This window comes from Poecilia reticulata, linkage group LG9, assembly GCF_000633615.1.
Source record: "Poecilia reticulata strain Guanapo linkage group LG9, Guppy_female_1.0+MT, whole genome shotgun sequence".
Lineage (NCBI taxonomy): Eukaryota > Metazoa > Chordata > Actinopteri > Cyprinodontiformes > Poeciliidae > Poecilia > Poecilia reticulata.
Window position 1 is genome coordinate 11,795,553 of NC_024339.1, and position 27,305 is coordinate 11,822,857.

General features: G+C 36.3%; 1 protein-coding gene and 1 long non-coding RNA gene across 2 annotated transcripts in view; one reads left to right on the top strand and one right to left on the bottom strand.

Annotated features, from left to right (window-relative positions):
* The window catches only part of rtn4r (reticulon 4 receptor), a 60,831-nt gene extending 48,443 nt beyond the window's left edge, over positions 1–12,388 (top strand). Inside the window, exon 2 of the mRNA XM_008417902.2 lies at positions 10,321–12,388. Coding sequence (XP_008416124.1) covers positions 10,321–11,702 — 1,382 coding nt within the window. The 3' untranslated portion in view covers positions 11,703–12,388. The remainder of the gene's footprint in view (positions 1–10,320) is intronic.
* Positions 12,389–14,518: 2,130 nt separating this feature from the next.
* LOC108166588 (uncharacterized) lies at positions 14,519–17,451 on the bottom strand. Its single transcript, XR_001776941.1, has 3 exons — positions 17,288–17,451; positions 16,533–16,610; positions 14,519–14,812 (listed from the first exon to the last, which is right to left on the bottom strand). It is a non-coding gene; the product is annotated as an uncharacterized LOC108166588 (long non-coding RNA).
* Positions 17,452–27,305: the final 9,854 nt, after the last annotated feature.

A 27,305-nucleotide genomic window follows, 5' to 3' on the forward strand; every position in this document is an offset into this window, starting at 1 on the left:
CACTTTAGTTTCTTTCCTGTTGCTAGATTTATTTTATTGTTTATTGACCATCAGTAATCTTCACTCATCACCTGCTGCGCCGCCTAATCGTCATGTGTTTCATATCATGTGTTGATTTTTTTACTGTTCAGTGTCGGATTCTCTGTTTTTATGCCATAATTCACATTTAGTTTTTCGCTCCGTTTTATGCCCCACTTCTCCTATTTTAGAGTTTTGCGCAATGTGCGCATCATTTTTTTGTTTGTTTTTTTTATACCCCCTAAGGTGCAGGGCGGTCGGGAAGCGTATCGATGGGGGAAAGGCGGACTGACATAAACCTTTTGAAACAACGGAAAGAATTTCAGTATTCTGATTGCTGTGCTGAGGTACCGTTGTTCTATCACACCCGTTTCATACCGGACCACTTACAGCACCGGTGTTAACGCTATAAAATGAAGGCTCTCTATTGTGGTATCACCCATGGAGGGATTTCTTTATTTAAATGAGTTCATTTTTCAGAGGGATAGAAAGTGAGGGGATCGTGATTTTAGTAATTGCATGTTTATAAGAGCGATTTTCTGTTGTCTTTCCATGGAAGCGAGCGTCCTTCAAACAGAAATAAATCACTTTTTAATACAAGTTGCTGCTTAACATGATCACAGAACTGGCAAAACATATGTACAAAAATACCAGACAAAGTGAATCACAGCAACGTAATCTGACCTGATGCAGTGAAGCTACTAGCAGGAGAATGGAGTTGCACCAAGAAGCTACAAACACTGAAGAGAAGAAGAGCTGGCATCGATACAGTTGCAGCCAAGCATGATTTAATGTTACACAATACAGTTTTAGCAAGTTGCTCAAAGTCTAAACTGGCATTGTTGTGCATTTAAGGTGTAAAGTTTACCTTCGACCAAACGCACCCCCAAAAGCATCCCAGCGCCCCCCTTTTGTAAAAATGTCCGCCAGCGCCCCCTGCCGTCCTCTGAACGCCCCCTGGGGGCGGTACCGCCCACGTAGAGAACCGCTAATCTAGACGAACAATTACAAAAATCATTTCAATAAACTGACATTTAGGTAAGTTTTACCAGGTGCAAAAAGGCAGAGATGAAGAGTTCAATCACATCACTTGGTAAATAACAAAAATAGCTATTTTGGACTTGAAGTTGAAAGCTATCCAAATAAGTGATACTATCATCATTTTATGTTTACATAAATTTATTTATTTAAAAAAATCCGTGCACAAAATGTCTGGGCTAAACATATGAGAGAAAATCAATTCCATTAGATTTTTATAGCGAAGGCATTACAATTTTCATCCATACGTTGCGAGCAATTTGATAATTTAGGAAAGAATCATACAAATGTGCAAAATTTCACACTGCAATTGATAAAACGCTTCTGAAGCACATCACATAGAGCTCTGTATGGGAGGGTATGGCATATCTTGACTCCAGTGTGCCATGACTATGCACATTTGCAGTGTTCCCAAAGTGCTTAATCGCCATTTTACAAACCTTTCGCATAGGTGCATGTCAATTCCAGTCTTTCCTGGCATTCATTGAAAACCAAAATGAGTTGGTAGAATATCTTTCCTCAATTTCTGTAGTTTTCTCGTTGTCTTGGAGCTTCCTGCACATGCTTATGTTTCAGGACTAACTGCATGAAAATGGCAGGACATCCCTTATATTTACAAAATGGAGGCCGACACCCATTTTTTTTGGGTGGAGATATTTTATATTAATTCTGAATCATAATAAATGACAATCATCATAATTGGGGATTTGCATGTCTATTTTGCAAGTTGACTCATAACTTCAGTGGAAAGACTCAAGACTTGCACTTTGACTTGCAAAATACTGACTTATACCCTCCCCTGCATTCAGGTGACTTTTACATTACAAAGTGCTAAACTCAGTGATTTTTTTTACCTGTAGAAATAACATTTACTTCACAAAAAGCAATATGAAGAAGGAAAAGTAAGGCATTTGAAAACTTTACTTCCAGTAACAGATGCAATAAAAAGGTCAGCGTAGTCTTTTTTAACTCAGCCTTTTTCATATGAATATGCCCTACCAACCAATACATTTGCTACTCGGTGGTCCGCTTGAAAATGAAGACCATTTTCCCCATATAATAAAACTTTTCACAGGCTTATGAAGGGAAAAGAGGTTCAAAGCAAACTTTAATAGAATATTCTCCTGGTTTGCTGTGACCGTGTGACTGTAGGCTAGTCTGTAATTCTCACTTTTTTCCCCAAAGAAGCAAGAAACTCCACATAGGCAGAAGTAGAGGCACATGATTAGAATGTGCTCAAAAAGTTTGAAGCAGAACAAAAAGCACTGATTTACTTTAAGAAAACTACTTCTCAACTTTTAAAAACTTTGCATGAGTTTATTCTCGTGTCTGTACTTTTAAGTGGAAAAAATAACTATATGCATTTTTAATTATTTACAACTGCAGTGGTACAGTTAAAGAAGACTTGGTTTCTCAGATTTTCATCTAATACAGTTATGATGAGAAGTTTACATATACACATGAGTGTTAAAGTAGCTTTACTGACCTGCTTATTTGTCCACAAAGGAATATTTGTACATTGATATTTTTTACAACAGAAGTGACTTGACTAAAAAGTTATTTTAACTTCAACTATCAAAGGCAATAAATTCTGGTTAGATATTATGAGTGACTGAAGGTGATCAATTCCAGCATTAAAAAATGTTTGACAGCACTGATTGGATCAGTAGAGGATCAGGAAACTTGGGTAAGATATAAGTTGAATTGTGGATTTACACAAGCAACCAAATGCCTTCTAGTGAATAAATTCATGGTCAAATAATACAAAGATTAATTTTTTATCTATATAGTGTCATAAAATTTGACTGTAAATAAAGTACAGGAGAGTCCCTTTAACCAGATTTTATTAATTAAGCCATTGTGCTTCAAATTAGTACTCATAAAAAAATGTAAAATTAAGTTTTAAAAACCTATTAAAATCTGTAATCAACACAAAGTATATCTTTTTATAAAGTTAACCTTTTCTTCTTCAATTACTTAATTCTACCTTTTTTTATTGGTGAAATTCTTGATAGCTTTTAGTTTGTGATAGTGTTTTACCCTTTCAAATCTTGTCTTCAAGTCATCTTATCTGCATCAATTTTCTTTGACTGGTTTTCATACAGCTATCATTTCATCTGCATTTTCCTATTTGGGCATGATATGAACAAAATTATATATGAATGGACTTGCATATGATATATAACACAGCTGAAAGAAATTATAAGTATATTAAATGACAGTCTGCCTTGCAGCAACACAATAATGTGTAATTTCAGAAAGAGGCCAGGAGGTCCCTCTGGAGAACGATGTGATTCATCTCTGACAGAGACATCACTTCCACTCTAAGCAAAGGGATAAGACATGTTAGCTGTCGCTTCTCGTTCCCTGTCCCTTCAAAGTAAAGCTACCGTGATGAATCAGAGGCCGGCTGAATGTGCTGTCCCAGCATGCCCTCTGTCTACTTTGTGCATTTTGGTGCATGGAAAAATGTCGGAACGAATGTTGCATTTTAACTGTAAGACAAAGGAGCAGTGAGCATTTGTGTGAAGCTGCAAACATGCCAGGGACATATGCAAATGAGTGAGGAATCTGGCTATGTGATGCCCCGATGAGTAAACAAAGCTGTCTGCACCCACTCATTCCACTCATGTTGACATCTTTATGTTTTTTCTAACAGAATGTGATGTACTCTGGCTTCTGCTGGGGCACTGGCACCACAACATTTAAACTGAAGCCACGGTTTGTTGATTTTATTTATCCACTCCACTGGCTTTCAGCTTTCTGGCATCTGAAACCAAACTTGTGAAACTGGGAAAACATGTCAAAGTACACAAAAGTTCCCGTAAAACATACGCTTTTCCTTGGTTGCACATAAGACTAACCTTTAATTTGTAATGCTATTTGAGCATAAGCCTAAGATTTTGGCCTAATCCCCCTTTAAACAAACACCTCAACAGTTTCCTCATCATTATATTTAATGCTAGCTAAGTCTTATCTCACCATTATATCCAAAAACATGAAATCATGAATTCTGATGAATGTTGACAACTCTACTGTTAGTTGAGAACAGAATAAAACAAATCTGGAGAATGTGCTCTCAGATGTAGTGACTTTTTACTAATTCAAAGTTGATAGCAGCATTGATTACTTAATGCTTAACTAACTGAAGACGACCTTTGAAGAACTCAGGTGGCTTCTAAATTAAATTGTGTAAACTTTATACTACATGACATAGATCGACTCTCTTCTTGTTTCTTATGGTTCTTGCTTTTAGATACCAGGATATTCCTCATGATTAATCAAACAATACAGAACCATTTTTTACTACAAACAATAACCTAAAAATGGTTCAGGCCACTGATTGATGAAAACAACTATCATCTGTGGTTTCCTAAATGAGCCTTGAAGTCCTAAAAACACCAACGCTTTACAATATTCTTTGAGAAGAGAAAATGTAAATCTGGGCTCTAGGTTTTTGTTTCTTTGCTGATACATAAAAGATAAATAACCCAATAACAAAGATTTGATACGAGTCATTTCACCACTTAATTACAATTAGGTCTGATTTAGTTCTTAATTTGTTACAATTTTATTCAAAGTAACATGATGCAATAAATTGGAAAAAGGCAACAATGTGATGTTTTGCAGCTGAATGAGAATAAGTATTTAATTGTTTTTAAAAAATCCAATTACTTTGATTATTTAGCTTCACATCATGATTGCTACTGAATGAGCCTAAAATATGTGATGCTACAAAATATATGCATCACTCATTCAGTACTGAACAGCAATCAAAAAATTGTACAGTTCAGCCCTGAATATTCATCACTGTGGATTCATCTATTTACAGATTTTTCTTTGAAGCATAACTCCAAGTCATTCGTAGAAAATGTGCCTATTCACAGGTGTTATTGTGAGCATACCTAAAATATTTGAAAGGAAATGCAGCATGGGAAGCTGAGATACCGTGGTGCAAGATTACGTGACAGATTAGAGCCCCATTCATTTTCCTTGTGGCTGATTGACTGTACATCCATGAGCAGAGACAAGGAAAGCCATGGATGCTAGCTTCTCAACTAGAGCCATGACAGTTTCCACTTAATGTAGACTGAGGTATATCTGATGCTTAAACTATTAAAATAGACAGTTATACGTGTTTCAATAGGAGGTATCGAGTATGGTAGATTTCTGCCAGTTGAGTGTGGTTGTGTCCTTCTCCCCTGCAATTACCAAGGGTCCACTGTATTCCATTGTTTAAAGAATAGGTGCACCTTTGAAATATATCAACAGACTGCCGATTAGAGCACCATATGTTAAAGCTGCAGAGTATTTTTTGTCTAAATTGAGTCTTTGAAAGTACTATCTAGTTGCTGTCAGAATGTATCTTTGTTTGAAGTTAACACGTTATTCTGAGTCCCATATTATTCTACTGACAGGAAGTAGTCTTGATTTTGTTGATAAAACCAGTTAATCCTCTTATTACGATCCTGACTGCTGCGACTGGGTTTGATATTATATAGGTAAAGACATAAAGACTGTCTGCCAACACAAAAGCATTAAGGAAGTCCCCTGCCAACTTCTAAACCATTTGGGTACTTAGTAGAAAAACAAACGGTAAGAGACTAAATCACGATGTGTATTTCTGTGCATGTTAATTGTTGTAGTGTTTGTGCCTTTTCAATGTGCCTTTAATTTGTCAATCAGGGACAAATAAAATGTTATTGCAATAATTGGAATAAAACTGAAAACTGTGAGAAGAGTGAAAGCTACTGCAACTGGCTTACAGTTAATTGCCAATAACACCAAAGTCTACATTTGGCTTGGTATTAGTGGCAATGAAAAGGGCCATTTCACAGTTTTTCATAGTCAGTAGTTCAAATCCCCAACTGCTTGTTGTCTTTATTAATTTGTTACCAAAGCTGGAATCTATGCAGCAGTAATAAGTAGTTTATCCGACTCTGAAGTGAAACTATCTCAAATGGAAAATAAAGCAAAGAGCCCAGATCAAACCCTGCCATTCAATAGAAAATTGTCAAGAGTATTTCCATCATACAATGTGTTTTAATATACTTATAGGAATAAAACATATAATACTTAACGCTTGAGTCGGTTGCAGGTCTGTATAAATTTGTATTTAATGTGCAATCTTGTATTAAAAAGTTGAAAACTTGTTGGTATTGTCCTTCACATGAAGTCCTCCCCTATTCTCATGCAAATAGGAAACCGTCAAGTAATTGCAATGCTGCTCTCTGTCACTACGGTGGGCTAATCTGAATGAAGCTGTGAGGCACAATAGGCCGCCAGCAACAGGATACAGTGATTTCAGCAGTGATTAACGACACCTTGTAAGATGCAACATGATTTACTTAAAGCTGAAAAGATTAGAATTGTGACTTAGTAGGAAAAATATATAATTTTCTGCTTCTAATCAAAGTGAGATTGCTGCAATGCAATTGTGTGTCTTGAAGAAAAGAGGCTGATGGTTGAGTGTGAAAGTGGGAAGGATCCACTTTCAGCTGTACTTTGACAAAAGAGAAGATTTGAAAGCAGTCAGCAGCAATCAATTCTGCTAATGTTAAAATAAATATATTTATTTTCTGCATAATGTAAGTTGAGACAAGGAAACATAGTAGTGATGAAATCAATAAGCAATGTGCCATATTGCTAAAGCAGTTTCACAATCTCACCATTGTAATCTAAATGATATAGATTTTCATAATTTTAAGCAGAAAATTTCAACTATTCCTTGCCAAAAAACATATATAGTAACATAATGTATAACAAATAAGTATGTTTTTCTTTGATACATTGACACATGACCTGAGCCTTGGAACCCCATTCTGTTTGTTGACACTCAGTCACAAATCAGATAATTTAATGTACACATGTCAGCTTCTTTCAAATAAACATATTCCTAAAACTCCAGAATTTTATTCTGTTTCCAAAATACAAAGAATTAATGTCTAGGTTTAACAGATAGAGCACTGACAAAGGTGAGGGAGAGTCAGCCCAGAGAAACTCTATACAGCCAGACAACACATGGGTCACTCAGAGACTTTTGCTAGCATTTAATTAGAAGACTCAGTAAATGATATAAAAAAAACAAAACATTATAGTTGTTTTAGAACTAGAAACTTTTTAAATCATTGGTGTACTTTAATCCTGGTAACTGGGCTATGCCTACTTTATGTACTCCTAAATCTGTCATCTTAGGAGTACCACCACAGTAAAAAGTTGTCTCCAAATATCACCACATTGATATATATTTTCAAACAGCTTCATGGCAGCAACCTATTTAGTTCTTTCAGATTTTATTTTATTTTTTTATGTTTTGTTGGCTCTAGTGGCCTTTATTTGAAAGTAGTTCGACAGGAAACAGGGTTATGACAGAGGGGGAAGACATGCGGCAAATGTCACCAGGCCGGGAATTGAACCTGCGACCACCTGCCAGGTGGTGCGACGTTCCACCTGCCGTCACGTATTGAGGCCTTGGTAACCTTGGTAACCAATGCCTCAATACGTGGGGCCTTGGTGGGTTGTGCTTTGCCCCTGCACTACCACAGCACCCCCACAGATTTTTCTTTTTAACAAAATCAAGTATGTTGCATGTTTGGTGGAAGGACGTGGTTCAGTAGTGAATTCCAGTTTTACATGCCACTGGAAGTCAGAATTTCATGTGAGAAAATTGGATGTTTCACACCAACCATTTCCACCGAATCCAATATAGCTGCCAAGTGACAAAAAGTTGTTTATAATTGGAGCTAAAAAAAAAGCTTCCTTTGCTGAATATGTAACAGCAAAATAGTATAAGAATTAACATGAACTATACATTTATCACACTACAGTTTATGATCTGTCTTTGTGTTAAAACATATTTTGTTTTGTTGTTTTGTGTGTGTGTCTATGACCACTTCATCACTTTGTTGATATTTGCCATCAAAAAATCATAGAATCAAACATTTATTCAGATTACCACAGCCCAAAAACCACATGTGCAACAGTTTGAGAACCATTGCTACAGATTGAACCATACAGGATCTAATCTTAATGTTATAGCAAGGCTACTGTTTGGATTATAGAATTTTGCTCAAAGAATAACGCAATTTCATCAGGAGAATTATTGGGGGTTTGACGACATTTAGGGATTATTTCTTTCATTCAACAGTTTTTACAAAACCAAGACATATTTTGCTTCGTTCTGTGGAATCCACGCAATGGCATGAGGTGCAGGTGAAATAAACTGCTAATGAACAGGCAGGAGAGAGAGAGGAGAAAAAAATGAAGACGACAGAGGAGATACACGAAGCGTGCTGTGAGGTAAAATATCGCTATTGTTAGTCAGTGCTGAGGGAAAAGTGCTGCGGTGCAGAAAGAGTGGAAAGTCTTGACAGCTTTCCGGTGGCAGTCTGACGGCTGAGCAGGGAGGCTGGAAGGAAAGTGCAGCAGAGGGCTGCTGTCAGGCCACACCAGAGCCCCGTTTAACAAGGTCCAGAGATAAGCTGCACCACAACACTTTGCAGGCGAATGAGAGGGGGGCGAGCAGTGGGATGTAAGGAGGGATGAGTACGGCTCATGCATTTTTCCCCACTCTCACCACCTGTCATGCTTGCCATCCCTCGAATTCTTTACATGTGTATTGGAGCGAAGATTGGAAATTTTGAGGAGGGACCGGAGTTGAACGGGATTCAGAGAATTGGAGGAGTATCTCCCGTTGTATGATTATCAGGTTGTGACATGTTGACATCTTCATCTGTACATGAAGGATGTGTGAGTGTTTGTAGATAATGTAAAATTTTTACTGAGCTGGACAGTAGTGTAATATCAGAGCGGATCGTTTATGTGTTACTATCTTAGCCCATTTCAGCTATGATACTTTTAATCTGAACCATGGCAGAGAACATTGGCAAATAATTAATGTGAGCAAATGTGACGTATGTTTTATTTTTAAACATGGGTAAACGCATAAAATAAACATTGCTCTTAAATGCTAAGCATACAGCAGAATTGTATGCTTAAATCAAGCAATGATGCCGTATAATATCAAAGTCTGATCATTTATATTGTAAAGATTGAAGGAAATTTGACAAAGGATATTTTTTTCTTTAGTTGTTAAAACTGATTCTGGCAGAACATAGTGAGTCAACACAGAAACTGATCTTTAATTATTTGATTTTGATTCATATCATGTGGTAACTAAAACCTTGTTTTACATTTTTTTATGAAAATATCATGCAGGATGTGTTGCATGTACTGCTCAAAAAGGGAAACTGATAAGAGTTGCAATTTTATTAAGTTAAAAGTTGGGACAATTTAGTATAAAGGAGCAGTGGATTTGATAAATTGCAAAAACAGTCTACAGCTGGATTGTGAGAAAATGAAAATCTATGATCTCTTTACATTTCTAATGTCACAGATTAGTTTAAACAGTATTGATGTTTTTATATGCACCCAGAAGAGGTGATCTGCACTGTATATCAAGAGTGTACGTACGTTTAAGCAACTTTAGTGGATCTTTACTTTTTTGTTGTTTTTTTTACAACAACGCTACTTCCATCTTCCACATAATCTGCTGAAGATAAACTAAGTTACATTGACTTCTAGCATGACCTTTCAAAACCTATTTGATATTCTGTTTAAAAAAATCAAGATACTCCCTTTATGTGGTAAGGATTTATGGTAATTCCTGAATATAAACCCTAACACTGACACTTTATGTAATAAAGGGTAATGGTGGTATATTTTAGCTCCCCACAAAACAATTAATTGGCTCTGGCTACCTGGTAGCACTATCAGATTTTCATTTTTTTCTGCTTGGCATGGTGATTTTTCTCCCACAATCAGGCACAATGTCAACGTCAGGAACACTAAAACACCATTAGTTATGTCTGCCTTATTAGATCAAGCTAATTCCATACAGCAGCCACCCACCCAATTCAAAACGAGTCAACAGTTGAGAGGACTCCTGCTGCTTTCAATCCAAACTTCAAAGCGAAAACATCCAGTGAATCAATTTTTAAACTGGATTAACTGTTCTGTTTATTCGTGTTAAACATCAAGCTCATATCAAAAGAATATTTGGAATTTTGTTTGATTTTTATTACATTTCAGCTGACACTTATTCAAAAGAGACAAATAGCATATTGTCTAGGGAATACTGAAAGGTTGCCTGTTTAATTATTTTCTGTGTGCACTGGCCAAGATTCTCTTTTTTCTACAGATTTCCAAGTTATATTTATTTAATATTTACTGATCCACTCGTGTCTTTTCTTAATGTCTCCACAGGGGGGCGACTCCTTTTCCTGGTGATGTGGCTGAACCTATTGCCTCAAACTGACAGCTGCCCTGCCAAGTGTGTGTGCTACAGTGAGCCCAAGCCCACTGTGGCTTGCCAACAACAAGGACTGTTTTCCATTCCTACAGTGATTCCTGTACGGAGCCAACGGATATTCCTCCAGAGTAACAAGCTGACAGTGGTGAGGTCCACTAGCTTCAGTTCTTGCCACAATCTTACTGTTCTCTGGCTCTACTCAAACAACATAACCTACATCGAGGCTGGAGCCTTTTTTGGTCTGGAAAAACTGGAGGAACTGGACATTGGAGATAACAGCAACCTCCGCACCATTAACCCAACGGCCTTTCGGGGTTTAACCAAGCTACACACCCTCCACCTTCACAGGTGTGGCCTGTCAGAGCTCCCTGTTGGGGTTTTCAGAGGAATGTTCTCTCTCCAGTATCTTTACTTGCAGGATAATAACATTTGCACTCTGCATGATGACACCTTTGTGGACCTTGCCAATCTCACTTATCTCTATCTGCATAATAACAAGATCAAGATAGTAACAGACCACATGTTTCGTGGCGTAATAAATCTGGACAGGCTACTGCTACACCAGAACCAGGTAATCTTCGTACAACCCAGGGCTTTTAGTGATCTCGGAAAACTAAAATCCTTGTTCCTGTTCTTCAACAACCTTACTGTCTTGACCGGGGAGACAATGGATCCTCTGGCTTCCCTTCAGTATTTGCGCTTAAATGGGAATCAGTGGATTTGTGACTGCCGTGCGAGGACCTTGTGGGATTGGTTCAAACGTTTCAAAGGCTCCAGTTCAGAATTGGAGTGCTATATCCCAGAGTTCCTGGCAGGAAAGGATCTGAAACAACTGAAAAGTGAAGAATTGGAGGGATGTGTCGAGACATCACAAATCCAGACAACTCTCTTTAACTCCAAAGCACAGTCTGGGAAATTTTCCTCAACTGAAAGCCCTCTAGGTGACATCATTCCCAAGTGTTGTCTTGGAGATAATGACAAATCCTCCATCCTTTCTGGAAAGAGTCGCCAGATCACAAATAACCCCCCTAAGGAAAAGGAGAACATGTCCAAGACCAAATACAAGCAGCAAGAAAGAACAAAAAATGAGACCCAGAATAAGCAGAATGATGGGCCACTGGGGACCTTATCCAACAACCTGGACAAGACATTGGAAAACCTAAACCCTGAGTTCATAGAGAATCCAGAATCATCTACAGCATCAAACAAAAAGAAAAAGAAGTGTTCCAGAAAAACAAAATTGGATTCCCACTGCAGTAAAAGCCAGAGCTCTACTTTGCAAGTGCTGCACTTTCTCATCATTCCCATGATTTGGATATCTCTAGCCATGTCTTAGGACTCCTGACAACACTCTGCACAAAGGACTCAAGAATGTTTATGCTAATGACAATGATACAGAAGATCCAGTGACACCTACAACAGGCAGTGACTGAGAAGCAAGGAGTCATGTTGATCCAACGTTGCTGGAGACAAACAATAATGAAAAGAGTTAAATAAAAGAAACGGATGCCTTTACAGAACACTACAGATCTAATGTAAATATTGATTTGGTGCCCAAAATTGTTTGTTCTCTATGTACTCAACTGTACTGTGTCTAAGATACACTTTGGAGAATCCTCCTTTTTCCCCCTTAAAAGCTTTGACTGCTTAGACAGACCACAGGAAGACAAAATGAAGGACATAAAAAGGTGGGAAAAAAAGCCTCATACAGGAAATCAGAGACAGAATGCACACAAAGAATGTTTGGTCTGTTTAAAGAAGAAAAAAACTATCCCCTCTCATTATTTATTCAAAGTCATACATTTGTTGTAATGTTCTTTTTTTATGTTTATAAAAACAAATGTTTTGCCTCCCCTGGATTTTGGTTCTATATTTTCATGACAGAAAGGAAATATGGAGAGCATTTATGAAATGAATGCTGTCCTTTTATTCATTGGGGATTGCAATGGAATCATAGATATGCATTTTATTTTACTTGTGTACAAGTATGAATATATTATGAATAAAAGTTCTTATTTCATAGATGTTTATTTTGTGTGGTATTTTTCTGAAATACCAAAAACACTTGATATATGTTGTTCTCTTTTCTGTGGGTTTTTTCAGCCACTGGCCTAGCAAACCATTCAATGGCCTTTTGGCCAATTTTTGTCATTACAGCCATTTTGATATGTATGACTTGCAAAACTGTATCAGTGGAGGTGCATTTTACTTTGTTAATCGTACTCATCTGAGTTTTTCTCTAACAATTTCAATATTTTTACCTTCTGCAAAAATGTTGGTAGTGAAAGACAGACTTCTTCAGTCTACCTCAGTCTGTCACATGTGACATGCTGCATGAACTTTGTTCCGATATCCCCGCCATCCTGGGAGAGCTGCTGGAACACTAGTCACTACATTCGTTGACCTGTGAAACAGAGCATCATGGTTAGGAAGCAGGGTAGGAATATTCTTTAAGCTTTGTCTAAAGAAAATTAATGGCACTATAATCAGACCTGAATAAAAGAAACACCTTAAAAAATGTAATATTTAATTACATTAAATATTACATTTTATTACATTAAATATTACATTAAGTATGATAATTCATTAAATATTACATTAAGTATGATAATTCATTTATTTCTCGGAATCACTGATGCATACGCTCTTTCTCTGAGACCATCATTGGCAAGGGTGAGTTCAGCTTTGTTAGAGCAACAAAATAATGTGGAAAATATATATTGCAGTTTTCCAAGCTGTGCACACAAACATAGGTTTGGATTTTTTTATTTTCTTGCTCATTACTTGCAATGCTAATATACAAATCATTGACGATACTAACACCTGCTTGGATGTCAGTGGATTAGTGAAATATTCAATATTACACTGATACAGTAAGAACATTTTGAGGTCATTTAAAAGTGATCTTGGTTTGATCAGGAGTCAATCTGTCAAATTATACAAAAGTCAACTGGCAAAAAGGAATGAGAAATGGAACAAAATGAAAAAAGTGTATGACAAGGTTTTTTTTCCAGAAAAATAATTACATGAAATTATATGTGAGTAGAGGTATTAATATATTTTGAAAAAGGGTAAAATAATTTATTGTTTGAAATAAAAAGGTTTTGGAGCAGATTAACACATTCCAACTTTGTTTTTAGATTTCTGGAGTCAAACTTTCCAAATGACCGTATTATGGAAAAAAAAAACTGTCTTGTTGGAATTAGTATAACAGTCCTCTTTCATCCCTCTCACCTCTAGTTGTGTTCTTGCTCTCATGATATTGATGTTGCTATAAACTGCAGAAAAAAATACTACAATCACTGTTCAAGTTCAATGTTAGCAACCACCCAGTCACTATGGTTACAAGTTTTAAATAGGTGCTGGACATGAAGTGATGATGAAGAATGATTTGCCCCAGGAAGTCGAAAGAAAATTCAGAATACGATTAGAGGTTTATACATTACAAATGCTGATGCAGTGCATCCTATGTAAGTGTGCATGAAAATCACATAGAAATATTTTATAAATAATGCCTTGCATCAAAATATTGACTATCAGAGCAGCAGAGGCCCTCAAGGCATTGCATAAAAAACCAGTATGAAATATTAGAACATAATGCTTCATATGAAACATTTCTTCTGGGACAAGTCGCCTGAAACACATCCATGATGGGGTGTCCACAGGCTGAGACAATGTAGTGTTACAATGCGCTTTAATCTATGCTGAGAACTTGTCAACAATGCTCAGTTTATCTCGCTGAATGAGAAGACTGGGTCCTCACAAAGACCTCAGGCTTTTTTTGATGTTGTCAATTAGGGGTATAAAGTCATAGAACCTGAAAAAATTGATTTTGGGGAGAAAACAACAGGGAATAATAACACAGTCCCAACCCAAAGAAAAAACTGCTTCATTGGGGTTTGTATCTGTGTATGAGCTGCAGTCTTCAAGGATACCAGTAATTGCACATGACTCATTCAAGCATCCTCTGTATATCTACATAGTTTCATAAAAAAAAGGGGGGATTGCGGAGATCCTTAGCCAAGTCCCGCAGCTAATATATGTTAAAATGGCTACATGAGCAATACAGCCTGCTGCTCAGCTAGACTTAACTTCATCTATCCAGCTGTTTTAAGCAGTAGTCGTTTTATACAAACTGAAAGCAAACTTAAATAAGTAATAGATTTTTATTTCATAGATATTTAAAAAATACAATGAAATAATATTGTTTCTATTGTTGAGAGCTTATCAATAAAGTAGATTTTCCTTCAGATCTAGGAAATCAAGTGACACTTTGGAAGGGAACAACATTTGAAATCTTTCAGTAACCAATAGGCGTGGAGGGAGCTGCCAAAGAAATCACTGCATCTTCTCAGTCAGAAGTAATATTCATCCACTAGTCAACCGAGGTGAACCGACGGTGGACCGCCTCGGTGCTCCGACCACCAGGCTATTCTGGGGGAAACCCTGAAAAGGAAAGGAAAAGTGGCACAGGGGCCGAGGGAGCGTACACAGGGGACTAGACAACAAATCTAACAAAATGACAAGACGTGCGAAACAACAAAATGTAGTGTAACTAAGAAAATGACAAGACAAGAAAAGAACACAACTAGAATCACTAATAAGAATAGAGACAAGGCAGAACTAATAGAAAGGACTAAGGAACACAAAATAATAAACCACAAAACAACTCAAGATCCTAACATATTTTCACTTAGAACCAGGATAGTTAAGAAATACTTTATCCTTAATACATTATATGGTATTACTTTAGAATATGAATGCCCTGTTTGGTATGGGGTATGGGTAATGATCTGAAAGACCTGAGTGTGAAAAAATCAAAACTTGAAGAAATACATAAGAAGGTAAACAGGACTGTACCTGAAAAGGACTTTTATACTGGTTACTATGCCAGCTATCTTGTGACATCCGATTTAAAAAGTTTGATATATACAGGCATGGCATAGCAGTTAAGATATACGTAGTTATAAATTAAAAAGACAATTAAAATCATCCATCCTTTGTCAACACTTGCTTATCCAATTGGGCTGGAATCAAAGGACAATTTAAATGAGTTAATTAAGGATCTTATTATTATAAAGCTTTTATTTTTGATAACATCAAATGTTTTCATCAATTGAGTAAAAGACCACAATTTAACCTTATATGTAGTATTATATACTACATATATAATACTACCCTTTGGCCACATTGACTGGTTCCTAAAACATAATGTAGATAATCATGGAAAAAAACATTAGTAAACATGCAAGATGTACACCTATATTGTATAGGATTTATCAGTTTGACAATTCCACGTCAACTACAGTAAATACATATTTGTAAATTATCAGATCATAAACAGAGACTTTAATTATGTTTAACATTTATTCTTTTCCTTTATAAATAAAACGCAATAAGTAGGCTGTTTATACAATACCTCTGGGAAATTACAAAGAGGGTAGCTAAATACATAAAAACAAACAAGATGAAAATCACTTATTGTGATTTATCATCAATAGCCTTATAAAAAACTCTTCCCCTGATAGAATATTTCCTTCTCTCAACCTCTCGGCATTATATCACTTTGGTGGTATCACTACCAAAGTTAAATTTAAAAAGTGTTTGCTTTGTCAAGTCAGAAATGAGACCATGATAAATCCTTTCAGAACCTTTCCCACTGCCAAAGTATGATAAAAGATTCAATATGCAGTTCAATAGAAAAACAATACATAAAGGAAGAATAAATAATCAGTTTTTATGTGTCCAAACATGTCAACTAATACTTGAAAGCACTTCAAGTATTAGTTGAACATTTAGTATTCTTCAGTAGGAAGATGTACATTTTTCAGAAAACTTCTCCAAATCTGTCAGATTGTGATGTCCACACACTTTCTTTTTATTTTAGTTCTGGACTAAGGCTGGGTGATTCCAAAACTTTATTTTTGCTGCTGTTAAAGCCCACTCCACACATCAGCTCACTGCCAAATTGCTAAAGGCGCCTCAATTCATGTTTTGTTCAGAAACTGTTAGAATCTGGATTTGAGAACTTACTTCTCCTCTACAAATCCCTCCTGATTTGTGGCAATTCGCACTCCTCTTTTAATCTCCACTGGATTGACTAAAGCCAATTGCTTCTTCCACTGTCTTCCACATTTGCCCAGCATAAACTCCTACATGGACTCACCTGCTTGCCCACTTCTCGCTGTTCCTTCATGTTACAGGTCCCAAGTGTCAGGACTGCTACTTCAGTGATGTACACAATCTGAAGAATAGTAACAGTATTCAGCAATAATCACCAAAGTGTTGCCTTTAGCATCCAGATGTACTCATTTACTTGTTAACCAACAAACCTTTTACAGTACACAATATTAATCTTTTACATTACCTTTGTTTTATAAACCTCGTTTACCGTTTACCCTTTTCACATCATCATCCCTCACTTAGACAAAGACAACCAAAGTATCGCGTATTAAACAGGATAAATCAACTATTTATAAAGCTAAACATCAAACTTACTTAATACTAATCAAAACAGAATTACAAACATTTTATACAGAATTTAACATGACATTATTCCAACTTTAACGTCTGAATTCCCACGCTTCATGAACAAAGAATAGTTTCTCTACCTTTAAACTCAACTAGAGTCACTTTACTCTCAGGTTCTTAGCTACTTTATAAGACACCGAGCACAATGCACTGAATATTATTCAAACAAAAGCAAAATAAAACTCCTAAAACCCGGAGTTAGTTTGATATCGTGGTATTTCAATCATTTCACCCCGTTAGAGTTCCCCAGCGCAGGTTGGCCTCCTGTCAATCTAAACCTAGGCTGATAAAAACTTACTTATTAACAATAAGGTGCAAAGAAACCGTAAAGTGCTATCAAATGATAAAATGAAAGGTAAACATCTTATAAAGCAGTTTTAGAGTAGTGACCTGAAGAACAGTAAAACAGGATTCAGCAAAGTCGACGGAAGCGCTGCCATTAGCATCCAGATTGTGTCTGACATGGTGTCTGAGGCAAACAGGAAGTTCGTCACAAAACCAACCCGGAAGCAACGACCCCTATATAAAGGTTCCGCTTCACCGCTACTGCCCCCATCTCAACCCCAGTAAAGCAATGTAAATACAGTAGATTAACATTCCAAAAAATTCCAACAAAATATAATTTGTTCATTTTTGGAAAAATAAAATTAATAGTATATAAAAACATTTCAAATTCCTAAAACAATGTGGGGGCATTTTTAGGTGCACTACATTCAGCTGAATTACATACTTTGATTCAACTGCACCTTTGTAATACCCCACCACACTATCGAATCGTATTATTCAACTTATGCAAATTTCATGGGATCTTTCCTCATACCGACTCTTCTCCCTTCCCCAGAATTATGCTGGAGTATCTAGCAACATTTTTTCACTTCCAAATTTTTAAAAAGTAAGTATTATGTATTTTCCATGTATGTAAAGCCATTTTATAGCACAATCAATATGTCACCTTCAGTTTTGAAAATGCTGTATATATCATACGTGACTTAAAAGAAATTTGAAATTGGGCCTCTGTCTCTTTAAGAATCTCCTACTCTTTCTGACACACCACAACAATGCTTCTTATTATGTTGTTAACTGTTCTTAGGAGCATTGGACTGAGAAGCAGTCTGTATAATATGCCCAACAGGTGCATAGTCCACCAGGCTGGAGACTGCAGCTCCAAGGAGGAGTTTTGTGAAAACAGGAGGCAAATGGCTGCCAGGGGAGATTCAAGGATTCCTCAAACGTGCATGAAAGGATCAAAGCAACACTCCAATGTTTTCAATGAATAAATAACATTATAACCTGATATAAAGCTCAAAAAAGTTTACTTTAGATTATACATTTTTTTTAAAAAGTCTCTAATCCTATTACTTGCAAATCTCTTGGTAAGGACTTAGAGTGTGCTTCAGCACCCAATGTGACATTGTGACATCTCCATCCCTTTATGACAACAGTAGCAACTCCCACAATGTCACAAAGCTCAAATCATCTCAAACTGGTTCCTTGAAACAAACAATGAGTTCACTGTATTGTAGTGACTTTCACAGTCACCACATTGCCACCACATTGCAATCCGATAGAGCACCCTTAGGATCAGTCCAAATGGGATATTTGTTTCATGAATGTACAAGCAACTAATATGTAGCATGTGAGATACTATTATGTCAGTATCGACCAAACTGTCCGTGTATTGTTCATGATGCCCTTTTGAACTTTGAGCCATTGAGAATTGAAGCAGTTCTAAAGGCAAAACAGTGTACCTTATAAAACTGTTGGTCCATATATTTTCATGGAGAGCCTGAATGACAAATAGCGGATGGGTGTGAAGATAAGCTCTTAGGGAAGAGCAAAAAGACAACATCTATTTATATTGCTTGAGCTTAAAGGTTGTTTTTTTTCCTTTTAACTTTGCAATCCTCATTAACTGGGTAAAACAAGATTTCCCACATTTAGATTTTTCACCCACAGCATTTTCCCAACTAAACTCTTCTTAAAAGTAAAAGATCTTAAATCCAGCAAAAACAACACGATCATGCCTGTTTCTCAATGGCTATTTATCCACTGAAAATGACCTGCCTTCAACTCTAATGCAAATTCTGGCAGACGCACTGTCTCTTCTAGAAAACAGCAACCTTTGATCATAAGTAATAAGACACTTTTTTTTTTTTTTAGCTTCAGTGAATGTGACTGAAATATTTGATATTATGGCTTGAGGCGAAGGCTTATAAGTGAAAGTTTAGACTGCTCACTGCTGAGTACTTTGACACAGGGTCTAAAAAAGTTAGCTTGCTGATCTGCATACTAAATTCTTAAAGTATATCAGTCTTTGTTTCAATCAAATCTCTCCATAATTCTCTCTGTTGCTATTTTGCACTCTATTTCTGCCACTATCATCAAATGTTTGCCGGTTAGAGTTCATGATTGTAATATCACCGATATATATCTAAAGTTTTAGAAGTGAAAATGACTGATGTGTTTGGTCTTTTCAAAATAGATGGGTTTATTAACACAGCTTTAAAATGAGCAAAAGATCATAAGACTTTAGAAATACTCATTATCTTCTTTATGCAAATTTAGATGCCTCAGGTAAAATATGAGGCAGGCCAAAACGGATATACTTATATAAATATGTATATTAATGTAATAATGTAATATGAAGAAGCTCTGACTGTTCTTATATGTTTGATATTAAAATTATTTTAAGAAAAACAAACAATAGAGTGCTGTTACATTCAGGATGTAGTATTTTGTTTTTTTGTACCCCTCTTACCAAAATAGACACAAATTTCATAATTGGAACAGGACTTGAACGCTTCACAAAATAATCTATATTTTCACAATTATGAACCACAGAACATGTGATACTAGACACAAGACAATTGTCATGGCAGCTAAAAAAATATCCCCAAAGAAAAAGTACTGCCATATTGTTTTTTTTTTTTAATTTAAAATTAAAACCAGATGTTCTGCATAAAAAAGACAGAACTCTTTTTTCTCACTGAACTCTGGTTAGTAAAGTTTAGACTGATTAAAAAAAAAATTATTTAAATGTCCAAAAGCAAAATGTTGATCTCCAGAATGTTATAGAATGTATCATATTGTTTTTACACATCTTAGTTGCACTCAAAAATATACATTCTGACCAACAGCTGTATATTTAGCATTACTTTATGGAGCATAAGTGCTTACATTATGAAGTATTATGAAGTACCATGGCTTTTTACAAAGATGTTGCGTTATTTTGCACGACATGTAGCCTTAACAGTGACACGTTAAAAGCCAAACATCATTAGGGAATTGAGTCTTGTAATTCAACCACACTAGATCTGCTTAAGTGGTCTCATGAGTCAACTTCACAACTGTCACCATACTGGCGTCAACCCCCAGAGCGCACTCAATAGGTCATAACAGCAGGACCTCCTTCCTGATCCTCTTTTAAATGATGGGGATCATGGTTCTATTTTTATCAGGGCTGGACTGCGTTTCACGCGACAAAATGCAGCTGAGAAATAATCTTTGAGCATTTCAGACTGACATGGCCTTAAAGTAAGGCATTCATCCTCTGAGAAAGGTCAGATTCATTTCAAACTAACAGGACCTGTACTGCAAAGGTAAAAAATGAATAAATAAACAGCTAAGTATTACAATGTTCATTTTTATTATGGGGAGAATTTTAATGGTAGAACCACTGGACTAGATAGAAACGTTTTCTAAATTTCCAACAATACACGTTTGATCATTTTGAAACCATGTGAGCTTTTTATGAAGAAAGAGATTAGCTGTATTATTCACGCTGAGAAAATAACCATTTGTGTGCTTATTATTTTTCAGTAACCATTTGGTCGTAGAATTGCAAAATATCGCTAATTTTAATACAGAAAAATAAATGTTAGATGTTCACATCCCGGCATCAGCGGAGGGAGATGCAGTCTCCAACAAAGCTGCAGCTACCGACTGTGGAGCTTTTGCAGTAGATTAGGCTGATATCCAATAGGATTTGGTCCTACACACCTCATGAAAAGCACTGTGTAAATGGGTCTATCTAATGATCCAACTTAATATGATTAAAAAGAATAAAGCTCTCCACATACACATCCCCACCACCCCTCACATACACAGACACAAATACACACTCTTTTTCCCATTAGCCATTTTATGCCAGTTCATGTGGAGATCTGTGCTGATGTGGGGTTATCATCTGACGTCTAGCATACTGTCCAGTAATCTGCTCCAAACCAAATGTCCCCGTCTGTCAACAGAACTCACACAAGGGCCACTAAATAAAACACTCACCAGCATTCTGAGTGGTTAATCCACTGCAGACTAAAACAGAGTCCAAACTAAAAATAACAAGTAATCCACAAATGCTTATGTGAATCTTTACCAATTTTGTTTCCTTTTAAGGTTTCCCCAAAGCTTATTATAGCAATATAAAAAAATGTGTTTGGCATGCAAAAAGAAAACATTATGCTGAGGAGTTAAATCAGTGCTGGTGTACACTTTCATGTAATTAGTGACATACTGACTAATTGACTCAGGATCTAAATTGAAAACAACTTTCTTATAATGAAAACAATGGATTGATCCCTCCTGGTTGGGGGTCAGTTTATCATTTACCTCCTAACACACTAATAGGAAATATTTTTGTTGCTGACTATAGCAATTTTTAATGCATTTTCTTAAACATTGTGCCCTTCAAAAACCCACAGAGCTACAAAACAATTTTTTGTGGGGCCCAAATTCCACCTTTTACAACCTGCATTCAGATTGTGCAGCTCTGAAAAATGTGAATATACACATTAAAGGATCACTCGTTTATTATGAAAATTATCAGTCTTATAAACACGACTCCAACTACTAGCAGTTTGTCATTAAATTGGCTTTACGGTTCAGCAATAGCTTCATGCATAAAATAAGCAATGGACAGGCAACCCTTCATCATCATATTGCATTTATCTTTAGGTGAAAACCTTAAAATTACACAAAAGTTTTTTCATTGCAACATTCCAACATCCTGTCCCATAGATTACAGAATAAAATACAGAACTGCAGGACAGGACAGAGTTACATCTTGCATTAATGCACTCTGCTGCTAAGCCATCTTCACAGTCAGAACATGCTCTTAACAGGAAGAGCTGGGCAAACCAACATTTCTTGATGTACCTCTGGGGCTTAGGGGGACTGATGTCCAATTCTTTACACTTTCATGGCTCCAATTTTCACTCTCTAATGGAGTGAAACATGCTTCTGTACTGAGGAGTTGAAAAAAATGTATCTTGTGCACCACACTGCAGGCTAGAGAATAACAAAACATTAGAAAATGTGATTAGATTGATTTCCTTGTTGAGCTACTTTGATTTTGTGATGTAAGTACAATCTGATTTTAGTGGCCTACAACCAACATTAGTTGGTCACAACTAAATCTTTCACTCCGCTCGTAATATTTCACAAAGAGGGGCCTTTGGTTTGGCCTTGCTGCATTTGTATCTCAATACAAAGTGAATTAGTTTATTGCTGTACAATTTTGTCATCTCTGTCTATCCTCACATTTATTCCACAGGTTTGGCCAAACCTTTTGAATTATGTTTGATAGTAAAGAAAACAAGACACAAAATGAAAACACATGAAAAAAGATGGAACAAAGCAGTGAAGGAGCAACCAGTGTTGCTGATTATTGCTGAATAACTCCAGCTCATCCCATCTCATTAGTCTGTTTGTGATTAAGAACTACTCTCAAGATGATGCCATTAACCTGCCCACACAACCATACGCTCTCAATGGGGCTTTACAAACTAGGCAAAAGAAATTTGCTGGCGCTTTCTTTTTGAGTTCACTGGGCATTGTATAGATGGTGGAAAATAAATGTCTGTCTGTTCGTCCGCCCATCAGTCCAGAAGTTAACAGTCTGATACTAAATTAGACTAAATATCTGAAAATGTAACAGTGAGTAGGCAAGACTTTCATTGGCATTATTATTAATTTCTTCAAAGTTAGGAGTTTGGACACATTTTCTCCATATTTGATCGTATTGCCTTTGCCAAGTATTGCCTTTATGACCTGGGTAAAATGTTTTTCGTATCCTTCTACATGCTTCTCACAATAGCTTACTAAAATTTTGGCCCATTTTCTTACATACATACATACATATAGTACTGACAGTGATGTCAGAGATATATGTGGTGGTATCTCTGCTAAAGCTAATGTTTCGGGAGCGGTATCTGATCATAGTGAAAGAGGGGTTCTGCAATATATCCGCTCTCCAGTGGAATATATAGCCTTTTCCTTACTTTCGCTGTTCATAATCCCTGCCTATGTGTTCTTATCTGATTGTGACCCCAGCCATGAGCTTCTCGGTGTGAGATTACAAACATCTGGCGGGTCATCTAGTCTCAAGCTGTTATGTTAAACCCGGCAAACAGAGAGGGCTTCTGGACGGCCATGGGGAATTTTAGTGATGGAATGAATATCCCATCCAATTCAAGTCCTAATGTAATGCTTCGTCACTGCAATGTGATCCACCACATAATGCCCTGCTGGTGTGGGTATGTGATTAAAAAGCGTAATCTGAGTGCTCTGTATAGACTGATATGCAGTATATCACTTCACAGCCCAAGTTTCTCCTCTTAGCTCTATTTTGCTCTTGTTCAATTCAATTCAGAGGAATGTGTAAAACACAGTATTAGTGAAAACAATGAAAGTGAGAAAGAAAAAGAAAAATATCTGAGGAGGGCACGGCTAACAGGAAAGAGTTATTTTTGAATTAATCAGTTTTTCTCCATGTTTTCATCTGAAGTGTAATGGTGCTGTGTTTCATTAACGAAACTATCCTAAGGCTTAGCTTGGTGGTGATCTTTTGAAGGTATTTCCATTATTAAGCAGCTTTTATCCCCTACATGGAGAATAACAATGACACAAGTATATCTTTCCCCCCCTCAGCCATCCCAACACAAACAGCATTATTTAGAAAGATTCTCAATCACACTGCAGAGGAAAACTGCTTTAGGTGACATTTGCCTTCCAACTTAAAATACATCTTCCATATTTTTGGGAAGTGCTTCAGAAAGAAGTGCCTAAATTTTGAAGTGGCTAAACTAGAATCCAAACTTTGATCCTGTCAAGAATCTGTTAAGGGATGTACAGCCCAGAGTGATGGCAATGGAGCTTTTTGATGAAGCTTTTCCAACATCAAAGACCTGGAGATGGACACTTGCAGAACTTGTGCAAAAATCCCAATGGGTTCCACAAAGAGAAGACTTACAACCAAAGGGGAAATAAAAGCTTTGACATAATTTGACATAATTATGCAGAATACTGAGAGCTACTTCCAGGAATAGAATGTGTATTGGAAAAAGCAATGTCACACTGTTATTTACTGTTATCTATTGATTTAAATTTTTACGAAGAAAATTACATTTCAAAAATTCAGGGATTTTGAAGAAAACGTTGTTTTAGATAGATAAAAAGATAATTTTATGAGCTGGATTTTTGAGAGGAAAAAATGTTGGATGAACAGAAACACATTCATGTATAAACATGTATAAGTATTAGCTTCAGTATAGCTTCAAAAAATGCAGCTATGTAGGAACAAGAAGATTGTTGGAGTAAATTATATAGTGAACAAAATCTTTGTTCCAAGCATGTGAGCAGTTCATGCTTAATGAACATCGAAATATGTTTTAGGTAAAACTATTGATGTGGCAAGAAAGTCAACATATATAAACTGAAATTTCCCCAAAATTACTGTAAAATTGCACCATTTTCTGTTTGTAAAGGAGCAGGAGGAAAGAAATGATTGAATCCTGGCATCTGCTACTAGAGTTAGCAAGTAACGTTAGTGTTAAAACACAAGTATTTTTCTTAGAATATTTGACAGATTAATATATTTTGTCTTACTATTATGAGTCACCTAGAAATTGTGATCATTCAACAACTGGAAAATGAGACAACAGAAAAAGAAGACATATAATATTTCCACAACCTTCCCCAAATCTAAGAGGAGTGGTTTTGCATACCTGATCATCTATCATCTTAATTAGAGACAACGACAAGTAAGCAGATGTTCAAACAGCAACTGTGTTTTTCTCAGCAATTGATCCACAATCTGACTCTTCCAATTACATTTCCAATTCACTCTCATTCAAGTTGAAAAATGACAGCTGGACCATAAACTGATGTTTTGCATTTTCAGCAAAGCTGTGGATCCGACCAAGTGACTGTAGTTCAAAAAGCATAAGTTGCACATTGTGCAGTGATGCCCCCTGCACAGTATTTCCTCCCTTTACTTAACACATGTTCTAGAATTTGAAATTCAGTAAAATGAGGTTTAATTCCTGAGTGAAGTTTGACTTGACCAAAAATAAGTACCATTCAACTGAAGGCAGTAATAAGAAAAAGTTGCGTTATCTTTCAGAAGAAGAGAAATAAATAAGACGGAGTAAGAGACTGGGAAAGAACAAAGATGAGCTATTAAACAAATTGTGAATGCTCCACGTCTTTATCATCCAGCTGCTTTTCCTCTGCTATTCACACAAAGAACTAACAGCTGGTGGCAGAAAAAGGAAGAGTTTGTTTTCATGTTTGTGGAGAGTTGAAGCAATTTATTGGACTGGGATTTAGCAAATCAGAATTCATTGCTGAAACTTTCTGATCCTGGAGGTTCAAGGGCTCTGAATAAACAAGACTGATTGTTTCAGAGGCATGCATATATTACCTCTGCTTGAGCCAGCACTATTACGCACAGACAGCTATGGGACTTTAAGCCAGATGTATTGAGGAGATTTTGAAGGAAAACATTGCAAAATCAGTCAATATAAGTTTTCTATGCAAGGCAAAGAAAACACTGAGTTTTTTTTGACAAAGTGCTCAAGTCTTAAGACATGAAACATCTGATTTAGAATGTGCTGAAACCTGCACAAATAATATGGATTGTAAGGTTTGTCAGGAGCAAAATACAAAGATATGTTTAGTTCCATCGTCAGCGTAACAACCAGCAAAGGGAATGTGGAAATGAATAAACTTAAAATGTCAGAGTCCAAATGTTCCATTTAAGATGAAGAACAAAAACCACATTGACCAGAAAATCATCATGGGCTCAATTCCTAACAATGTAAACCAGCTCTGACCCAGAAGAAGAAAGTGGTATTAAAGAGCGATTGATCAATACCAGTGACTCAACAATTTTCAAGAGTTCAAAGTCAATCCCTGGGTGAATTTTCAGCGATCTTAATTTTATTACCTTAATGGTTTTTATCTAATTTTCTATAAGCCTTAGAACTTTTGTGTAGGTCAGTTATCTGATCACAATCTGAGCGAACAGCTCAAAATCCTTACAATTGCCTTCTTCTGAAACCATGGGAATCTCCCGACATTTTACTTCCAATCAAAACATTAAGATAACAATATTTTATTCTCAGTCTGTAGAGAGTGAGAAATACTGAAAATAATAGTTGAGTTTTTACAAACTTAAATATTTAAGGCATAAACTGAAAAATGCTTAAAACTTAGCTTTATTTTAATCACTGTACTAATTGATTTCATAACCACAGTTGCTACGAACTGCTTTATATCAGTGCTGCCTATGACTCATTACCGTGATCTGTGAGCTGGTATTTCAGCTCTGGATGATTGTTTTACATTTCACAAGTCCTATCACTTCTCTGTTTCATCACAATCATGGCTTTCATCAATAAAAATGTCCAAACTGAGGCATTTTAAGACAGTATGAGTGTTTTCTATGTTACTAATAAAGGAGTATATGTTATGACACTTAATCTAGACTTATGTCACCATAAAATGTACCTGTCAATCAGTATATTGATACAGAAAATGTCACTCCACTTTTTTTGACAAGAGTTTTCACTGATCTGTCATTTTTTGATGGCATAAGTTCTAAGATTTTATGCAACCGTTTTGTGTAATCCAGCACTTAGTTATGAGAACTAGAGGGATATGTGAAGCTACCACCAAGGGCATCACTGTATTTAGCAGCTTAAAAATAGTGATCCATATTTAAAAGGGTTTGATACATTTTTTTTCTTCCATGTGGAGCCATACAATTTCAAGTTTAACAAATGTTTAACTTTCACACAAGAACACAAAATGTCAACCAAGGCCAAAAAGGACCAGAGCTGATGAAGAGAAATGTTAATTTTTTCCAAGATATAGTTATAGTATAGGCTTACATAAAAGTTTCAATGTGTTAATATGAGCCTCACACAATAACGCTTTTGAACTGTTCAACCTACTTGTATTCTACTGAATGTGTAAGTATATTGTGCAGCATAAGCATTTTTTTCCCTCTCATCTTTTTCTGCAAAGTACATATAGTTTTTGTTACACTGCTAATTAATGGGTTGGGAGCAGAATGCCACTGTTAATAGCACCAGAAAGACTTCAGCCAAGGGAATAAGGATTAAAGTGA